Below are 9,965 nucleotides of genomic sequence, written 5' to 3' on the forward strand. Positions count from 1 at the left end.
TGTTTTTAGCTTTCTTCCTGTATGGGAAGCTTTTCAAAATTTGAAACATTAATGCAGTGGTTTAAGTGGGTTAAGTTGTCGCAAGCAGGTTTTTCTTGTGTTTCTTGTAAATTTGGTCTTAAAAAGTCTTGAATTTAACTTGCCTTATGCTGTAGGAACCCTGCTTTATAAGAGATTAAAACTGGGTTTTCAACATGTTTCTGCCTTAAACACTAATTGTTATTGTCAGTAGCAAAGGCCACTTCACAGTTTTTTCCATTTTATTTGAGTAATTGGCTCAGTCTTTTACCATTACTAACTAAACAGGAGTCACTGAATCTATTTCCCATAAAATATGAACAAAACAACTTTGCTAAAGTCGATTCAGCATCACTTCAATCTTTTCCCAGTTCTAAATAAATGACCCAAAGGCAGATAAACATCAATGTCCTGTGGAAAAAAACTCCTTTATTCCACAATAGTAAGTAAATAGTTCTAACTATAGCGGTGCAAAATGGCGAAGGGACATCATGATCAGCATCTACTGCACAGAAGGTTTGTATTATCAGCTAACCTGTCTTTATGGAAAATATTATTTTCTTTTGAAATAGCTTCTTGTCACATTCCTGCTTCCTCTGACTTTTCCCATCCGGCCACTAAACGGCGAGGGTTGATTTCTCAGTGCATCTGTAGTAATTATCCCGCTTCTGACAGATAGTCACTAATATATGATTCTTCCCCCGCCGTCTCCTGCAGTACGCCTACCCACCTGATCGGAGATCCTTGCCTGCAGGGATCCCAGTCCAGACTATCTCTACCCAGTCTCTTCAAAGCAAAACTGTAAGTCTGCATCTGTGTTTTCTCTTTCTTGTGTCAATCTATAAATATTTATACGTCTGTGCGGCTTTGTTGAAGTTCCATAAACTAAGGTTTCACGGTTTGGGTTTAACCTGAATTTGTTAAAAAGAATAACACTGCTATTTCGGTCTTAAACTCTTCCCGTCACTTTCCTTGTTTAACTTTTAGAGACAGCTTTAGGAGACACTGTGCTCCAAATTGAAGGATTTCAAATCCGTCCTCTTCAAGAGTTTCTAAGGCTCCCCTCAAATCAGAGAAGCCTTAAAAGAAATCCTGGCACTCACAGCTCTCTAAGCCAGCTCAGTAGTTTATGTCAAAGCAGCACACGCTGCTGTGTTTTGATAGAGCTGCTAAAGTGTGAGTTGAACTCTGTAGCACATTGCTAACTCTTCTGTTTTTACAGCAGATGCAAACAGGTCGCACTCTTCCGGTTGTACTAACATGTGAGATAATATCCTGCTCCTCAGGTGCACGGAAACACGACAGCAGGACGTGCACACCTCTATGGATCCAAATTCCTCTAAATCTCCTTTCCTTACCTTTCCTCTGCTTCTACCTTTACGGTTTGCTCCTGTTTCATTGTGGCTGTGTGTCCCCCCCTCCCTCCCTCCGTCCCTCCTTGCAGCCTGAGGAACTGACTTTGCTGCTGATAAAGCTGCGGCGGCAGCAAGCAGAGCTAAACAGTATCCGGGACCACACTGTAGCACAGCTTATGCAACTAAACATGGATCACAACCACCCAAAGGTCAGGCCCCAGGGACATCTCTGCTGGCGTCTGTGTTAGTGTACTTGGTGTGTGTGCCATCTCCACCCACTTCCATAATCCATCTCAGTCCAGAAGATTTGGTTGCTCTTCATGCATGGCTGAACTGGGACCAACACGCTGAAGGCTAATGAAGGCTAAGGAACATGTCTGTAGTCGGTAATCATCTTTAAATAATAAGATGCCATCAGCTACATGTTGAATAATTTCACATCTGGGTTAATATAATTTTTCTGGTCATTACATTAAAAACATTTTAGCAGAGTAGGCAGTTGATGTGATTATGTCATTATCCTCCTTCTAAAGAGTGCAGATAGATTTAAGATGAAGATGAAAGTTAAAGCTGTTGGCAACCCCCTGCATCGACTAAATGAGGAGGTTAAGGTCTGTGACATAACGGGAAATTCAGGATCTTTGTGCTTTAAGATTTGATCTTTTTTTAATTTTTAATGAATGAACTTGTCCCAAGAGGAAGAATCAATCAACGGCTAATTTAATTTGCTTTTTACTGGAGATGCACCAATCAGAGTTTAGGTCAATATCTGATAAACAATTTTAAGATAAGATGACCGATCTATTTGATTTTATTTTTCAAGAACCATAAAAAAGTAGTTGTTTTCTTATTCTGGCTAAGTTAAAAAGTTGATCTGTACAGCATACAGGATTATTCTTTATTGCCAGTAGTAACAGTACAAACAATGAACACTGCAAAAACTTTTTAGAAATAAGTAAAATTCTGTCAAATTAAGTGTATTTACCCTTGATTTGAGTATGTAAATGAGATAATTTGCCAATGGGATGAGTATTTTTACCCTTAAAAGAAGATAATTAGATAATATGCACTTGAAATAAGACAATGCAATTGTGTTTTCTTATTTTGAACCAAAATTGTCTTGTTCCATTGGCAATATGTCTCTTTTATTTCCTCAATTCAAGAACAAATGCACTTATTTTAAGAAAAAATGACTTATCTAGATTTGGATGTTTTCCAATGAAGATATTCATAGACAAAAAAAAATGAGATCGAGAAAATGTTTTTTTCTGTCAATACGCTCTGTCCAGAACTCCTCATGTTGAAACGTTTTAATTTCACCTGGTTTAATTTCATAAAAAACTATTTTTTAAGGAACCTTTGGTTATCTCATTATTATTGGATAATCGAAAATATAATGGACAGATTAATTGATTTGCAAAATAAATGGTTAGTTTCAGGCCTAGTTCAGGCAACGTAAATGATGCCCTGTGGTTAAAAATAAGGGATTCAGGATCCCTTATTTTTAAATTTGTAATACTAGTACCAAACATAGCTGAACTGTCCTTCATTCAGTAACAACTTCCACTCCGAAGAGAGTTTTTTAATTTTTTTTTTTTATTGAGCTACATAGAAAAAGTGTCCTTTTGGTTTAGTTATTTTGAAATGAAGGCTTCTTGGTTGACCGTCAATCAACACCAGTTGGCTAATATCTAGGTTCATGTTTAGTTTTTACACCGCAGTGTGTTGTCATAAAGTTTATTCACATTGCTTTTTTTTTATTAAAATAAAGTTGCATCAAAGTAATGCATAACAAAAAGGTTACAGACCAGCTAGGAATCAAATACTTTGTATTTAACGTGAAATGAGACCCAACAGCTTGTCTTTGTCTTGTATTTATCCCCATTCTTCATTCTGTGGTTCTTTGACAGTTGCATGAGGCCATTCTGTCACGACGCACACGGTCACATCCAGTAGTAGCCTCATGTCGTCACGTTCTAAAGTATTGTACATCTGGTGGCTGACCTGCTTTCTCCACATCAGCTTGTCCTGCTTCCTTTTCTGTGTGGCTATATTTGGATACGTGACATGGTTATGTGATTCCTTAGAAAAAGAAAGACACACAGGAGAAACATCATGGCGAATAAAGGACTTCTTTTTTTTCTCACTCTTTTCCCTTCTCTCCTCACTCCTTTGCTGCCGCCTCTAGAACGACATTCTCTCCCATCACCTCCAAAGGAACCTCATGTATTTGGACAATCAGGTGGGGTAGTGCATGAATGCATGGCCTCTTTCCTGTGGTGGTGCTCTAAACTAACTGAATGCTTTCTTGTTGTTGTGTTCATCAGTGCCGTCTCTTCTTTAGATTTTAGTTATTTTAGCCTAATAGACTTTTGTTTCCCAAATGTCTAGCTTTAAAAGCAGTTTTATAACTAAATCCTTAGTTTTAAGTTACACCATTCCTGCCTTCCTTCCTTTAATATTTTTACTGAAAACCATAATTTTTAGACCCAAATATAATTTATGTTAAAATCAAATGAGCTGCATACTATACCCATTGTTACATATTCCAGGATTTTTGGAAAGGTAGCATTTAAAAACTCCATAACCCCCCAGTAAAAGATCTGGAAGATCAGCAGAAACAAGTCAGCAACTTTGGTGGATTATATTGCTTTCCTTTCCCTCGGCACTATAGGGCTTGGGATCCGCGTTGCATTGTGGGACGTGGCGGCCATCTTGAGGGCTACGCGAACGTAAACATAGCTCTGATACAACGTTGTTGTTGAACGAAGAGACGTAGAAGTAGAGAGAAAAAAGATGTTAAAATCCCGAAAAGGATCTAGAATTTACCGGGACACCTCAAATAGAGAAGCCAGGGACCGGTATGTTGACAAAATCAGTATTATTAATAATTTGGATCCATATGAAGTTCCAAACAATGAGTGGAGCACCGATGAGTGAGCGCCTATACTTCAAAACAGTTCCGAAGCTACAAGTCCTTGGAGTCTCATGTGCAGTTCATGAATAGATGGGTTCAGGAGCTGCAGATCATAAAGCCAGTAAACAGTGGGAACTAACCGTAACTGTTAACCGTTAGTGCTAACAACCACTCGCGCATGTAATGTACTTTTAACTAGCTGCTATGTGTTTCAAAGGTGTAGTTAGTAACGTTAACTGCCAACCCTCCTCGAACCCTCCGGGTTTCTCACGTATTTGAGCCTTTTCCCGCTGCCGTTTTTATTATTTTCCTGTAAAAGATCCCAACTTTGAAGGAAAGAAACAATGTAGGCTATAAAATAAAACCGCGCATCTTTAACTTCCCAGAATGAAAATGCAGGGAACACACTCTCATTGGCATCAGGATACGTGGAAAGTTATGTTCGGTCGTCTTACAGCCGCGATCCAAGCTAGCCGACGACTCTTTGTTATCTCGGACACTTGGTCTCCGTGGTTGCGCCTCCAGGCAGGAAAGCGGTGGAAAGTTAACCCATTTTCTATGTTGGTGATAGACGAGCCAAATAAACCAATCAGATCAACGAAGCATATGACGTACTAACAGAGCGACGACGAAGAGGAGCCAATTGATAGATCAAACTCTTGCTGAAACCAGTTGGGAGAAGAGCAAAAACATCTTTTCCTCTGAGAAAAGCCTCCAGAGCAGTGTTTTGCTCTTCTTTCAGTGAAGAAATACTCTGTAATTCCGATAAAACTTGCTCGATAGCCACGCTAACGCTAGTTTCATCGGCTGAAGCCGCCATGTTCTTTAGACTGAACTGTCGAGCTTCTCGTTGCGTCACACCTCAACCCGCCTCAAACCCAACGCTGATTGGACGTTCGTTTGGTGAACGGCTCCAAATTTTCTTTAAGGGAGAGTCTCCAGACTGATTAGCGAGTGAAACCTTGAAAGCTCGCGAGATCAGGATGGTCTCAAGAGGTTTACCATGGTTGAAACCAAGTTAAGGTGAAATTAATCAAATTAAAACACGGCTGAGAGGGAGTACAGTACGCGGTAGTCGTAGGCAGTAGTCTGAGCAGCGGTAAAGGAGGCCATCAACATGGCGGCCACGCAAAGTAATTACGTCATGACGCCCAAGCCCTATGGTGGAACTATGTGCATCAAGGAAGTAATATCAGAGCAGCGGCAAATCTCACCCATTTTTATATCTATTTTGCCAAAGAAAATGGCTGTTTTGCAGGTTACTCTGCAACATGGTTGTGCTGCTGGTTATTTGCAACTTTCAATTCAGATATTACTCTTCTGATTACCTTTTATTGTTTGTTCTTTTTTTTTGTAAAATTCAGTAATACAAATTTCTGCTCAATTTAAATCCTCACCCAAGTCTGATTAAGGTTTTATTATGTCATTTCATGTGCAGAACCATTGTTTGTGTTCCTTTACAAGTATGTTTTCCTCCATCTAAAATCACACCTATTAGGGGTGTAACTATGTGCAAGATCTTTCATTATTATTATTGTAGAGTGATGATTATTGTCAAAATAGAGGCCGCATGGAGAAAACCCTGGACAGCACGATATTTGAAAATGCCCTAATGGTGATATTGCTAAATATTGTAAAGATCATATCAGCTATGGTGAATCCAGGCCTTATTCTGACATGTGCTTCCAGCACTCTGTAATATTTAGCATCTAGGACACTGTAATCTGTGTCAGATATGAACATCTTTTGCAATCAAACTGCATCCACTGTGTGGAATAGCTTGGCATGCAAATTGTTTATTCTTTTAAATATTGCAGTTAGAAAGAAAATGCTTTAATAAACTCCACAGTAACTGTCAGTGCTTTGTTTGGGCAATGTTTTGCACTTCCTCCCATTAGTGCAACAAACAGCAGAGACAGCGGGCTTGTGGTTAGAACAAATCTGGAGATGTCGTCCTGCACCAGTCTTTTGCAGAGGATGATTCTTATTTTGGGATATTCATGTTAAATCGAGATTTTCCCCCAAATCTACTTCGGCCTAGAGCATGTGAACGGAGCGGAGCACAATTCCTGCTCCCCGCTCAGGAGGGTGTTCGCTCATTCGCACCACCGCTCAAAGTTATGACGAAGCGAGGAAGCGTCGCTCAAAATCTGCTCCGCACTCACGCACTAATTTCCTGCTGCTCCAGCGAAATCGCTTCACACTCACTCAAATGTTCAGGAGAAGGTATTTTCTGACATTTTTCTTCATGTAATGATGCCAGAGCCCTGGGACTCATGGCGTTTGATTTAATGACGTGAGCGATACATGTGTATTGTCTTGTTTAACTGGCTGTTAAATTATCGCACCCATTTGTGAAGGTAACACCTCGCTCCATTCATGTTGCCCCAACTTTCCTATTTAATTATTAATTGTCGAAGGAAATCACACTTAAATCAAATAAATGTTATTATACATATTTTATAATAAAATATTTTTAATTGACGCTGTGAGCGCATTGGAGCAAAATCCTCGCTCCGGCCTTTAAATTGAAAATTGCTCTGCACTTAATCATATTTCTTCCGCTCACATGCTCTGCTTCGGCCCTAAACTAAAGGTCCAGTTCACATATTTTAACGATTCTTGATCACATGAGAAATATGATTAGTTATTAGGCTTTAACTGAGTAATTATTCGGGGGGTAAATCAAATCCATCATGGATGATTCAGTATCGATTTCCTGACCCAGCGATTCGATTATTTTCGATACTCAAGGATACACCACGATTCGATTCGATTAATCGGTTAATTTTTTATTTTTTTTTACACCTTACAGGCTAAACAAAGTTTCAAGTTTGAAATAAATTAATGAAAGTTGTAATATCGTTATGCATTTTTTTTTAGAAACAACAGCAAATAACAGAAGTAGAAAAGTTGCATCAAAAAATACTGCACAATATCAGTGCAATTCAACACCTCGGCTCCAGACGTCCCGCCCCCTCCACAGACGCTCCGCTGCTCCTCTCCCAAATTGTAGCTAACCGCAGACAGTGCAGCAGACAGGAGGCCGGCTTGTTTTGTTTTTATGACCGAAATTGCGGAAAACAACTCGTGAAGTTTGACGCTAGAAGAGTGAGGTGCGCGAGAATGCTGGGACCTTTTTTCCACCTGGATCTCCGCTCTTTTTGGCCCTCATGTCCCTCCGTCGTCGGACTAAACTCGCCCCCACTTCCTCGCCGCCTCGGCCGTATCTAGACCCACAGCGTGTAGCACAGACCACGCTTCAATACTGAGCATAAATCAAAAATGTCTGCGTCAAGCTCACTGCAACACACTGCTGTAAGAGTATAACCAGGAGGCGAGGTAGGAGGGCAAAATAGGTTTAGCGCCACCGCAGCACGGGAGGGAGAATTACGTCCAGGAGCAAATGGATTAAAATGGCCCGGAGGGGAAAAAAAACATGAATCGATTCTCTTGCGGACGGATCGATGCATCGGATCGTCGGCTGTTGGATCGATGCATCGATACAAAACGATTATTATTTACACCCCTAGATAGATTTGTGAAATCTTTAATCTGTGGAGTTTTTAAGCAAATCCTTAGAATTATGCACAGTATGATTGAATTATATTTCTATTCTTTAAAACAAAAGACTTTCAGTTTTCCCAAAGATTTTAATAGTTTTCTGTCTTTTATTGAGCTCAGTATGTTTTCTATCGTCTGATCTTATGAGCCAGAATGCATCGTTACTCCCCTAATTAAAACTGTTTGTGTTTGTAGATATATTTTGCAGCTTTAGTTTGTGCAAATTTTCTTATATGTATTTTTTTTTAATTATTAGAAGTTGGTTTAATAAAGGTATGCTTGTTTTATTGCTTTCCTGAACCACGTTAATGTTTTATTTTATAAAATGCTCTGCACGGTGCAAAAAGCCTCAATAAAACAGTGATAATTATCATTACACAGCTTGCTTCTGATGTTTGTCAACAGAGAAATAATTACCACCTCACTCATTTTTTTTTTTTTTGGCTCAACGATTGAAGGCAACAGAAAAGCCAGCTGCTTTAGTATTAATACAATAAGTGACGATTTTAAAAGGAGCTTTGTACTGCTAAGACATAAAGCCTCTTAGCGCTTTGCACCACATCTCTGTGTGTAAGTATGACTTATTGCTTCTTAGAGCCGCATCCATCCCTGTTATTTGTGGATGCACATGTTTATGTCTGAGTGGCTTTCATTAGAGACGTGCTCTCACGCTGTGGCTTTTGTCTCAGAACTCAAGTGCCCTGCTGTAAACCTTCTGACACTCTCTGTATCGCTCCTCTTCACAATGTACTAGATGAAGGAAATTGACCCTTTAATCGTCATGACTCACACATTGATTGAGAACTCTGCCCCAAGGCCTCAAGTTTACCAGCAAGTAAGGCCAGCCAAAGGCTTTGCTCCACCTCATCGTCACCAGTCGCTGCCGTTGTTTTGCAATGCTCCTCCCTTTTTCGATGTCCAAGTCCACTCGGCATCTTGGGACTGGTCTCCCTGTTCTGTTTGTTATGCTAGCACCTCCCCATTCATTGCTTTTGACTGTTCTCTTTATTAGTAGAAGTCATGTTCTCATGGACATGACTTAAGAAAAATAGCTGATGTGTGTGTTCTCGCCCCGGTTCAGTTTATCCCCTCTTCATTTTCAGGTTTTTGTCTTTAACTCGCAAAAAAAAATGCTGGATTCACTAAAGTTGCTTTTCAATAAATTAGAATATCATCAAAAAGTACATTCAACTCATTTAGATTTAATATACGCAAACTATTTAACATGTTTTTTGCGTTAACTTGATGGTTGTTCTTTACATTAACCTTTTCATAATATGAGGACCCAAATTTGGGTCCTCAGCACTCGCCCCAAGATGGTTTTTAGACCTGTAACATATTCTCTGGGGTCTTGCCTTTATTTTGATACCAAAACAATTAAAATAAACTCTGTAGTTCTTGAGATATATTCAATTCATTTTGGGCATGTTATTTTCAAGCATATTTCTCTAAAACAGGCCTAGTGTCCAAGAGGTTCAACAAAATCCCTGAATTCTGTTTCTGTTTTGCCTGAATTACTGCATCAGTGCAAAGCGTCATGGCTGCAGATCAGCTGAGCAGTACTAGAAGCCCAGTTTGATTTAATAGCTGCCTCAGGCTTGACTGCATTGTTAAGTCTAGTCTGTCCCTTCTCCTTTGAAACACTTTATCAATAGGCTGCAGTCAGTTTGCTGGTCACTCACAGTGATACCAGGCTCATTAGACCAGGTATTAAAATGAAGCTTGTATCTCTGCTTCCGTCTCCTTGAACCCCAGTCGGCCTCGGCAGATGGCCGCTCACACTGACCTGGTTCTGTTGGAGGTTTCTTCCTGTTAAAAGGGAGTTTTTCCTCTCCACTGTCGCCACAAGCATGCTTAGTGTGAGGGATTGTCTTCAAGTCAATGAGTCGATACAATCAACTGCTTTTTCTTAGAAAAATTTGAATGAATTTGACTGGATGATCTGGTGAACTATAAAATGACTTCAGATGACGTGTTGAGAATTGGCGTTACAGAAATAGACTGAATTGAAATTGAATTTAAATGTAAAATGCTACTAGATTTTTTTCACCTCACTCAACTTCCCATTGATTTTTTGGAGATGGCATTCAATGAACACCTAGCCTCCTTAG

General features: G+C 39.7%; 1 protein-coding gene across 3 annotated transcripts in view; it reads left to right on the top strand.

Annotated features, from left to right (window-relative positions):
- Positions 1 to 9,965, top strand: part of LOC107086010 (pleckstrin homology domain-containing family A member 5-like) — a 190,532-nt gene that overhangs the window by 149,637 nt on the left and 30,930 nt on the right. The window contains exons 12-14 of one of the 3 annotated variants that reach the window (XM_015376728.1): positions 736 to 819; positions 1,463 to 1,582; positions 3,562 to 3,615. In XM_015376728.1, coding sequence (XP_015232214.1) covers positions 736 to 819; positions 1,463 to 1,582; positions 3,562 to 3,615 — 258 coding nt within the window. Of the gene's footprint in view, positions 1 to 735; positions 820 to 1,462; positions 1,583 to 3,561; positions 3,616 to 8,608; positions 8,882 to 9,965 lie in introns of those variants that run through there. The other 2 variants (XM_015376726.1, XM_015376727.1) reach the window with 2 other exon arrangements.

The sequence above is a fragment of the Cyprinodon variegatus genome, unplaced genomic scaffold (genome assembly GCF_000732505.1).
Source record: "Cyprinodon variegatus isolate N-32 unplaced genomic scaffold, C_variegatus-1.0 Scaffold140, whole genome shotgun sequence".
NCBI lineage: Eukaryota > Metazoa > Chordata > Actinopteri > Cyprinodontiformes > Cyprinodontidae > Cyprinodon > Cyprinodon variegatus.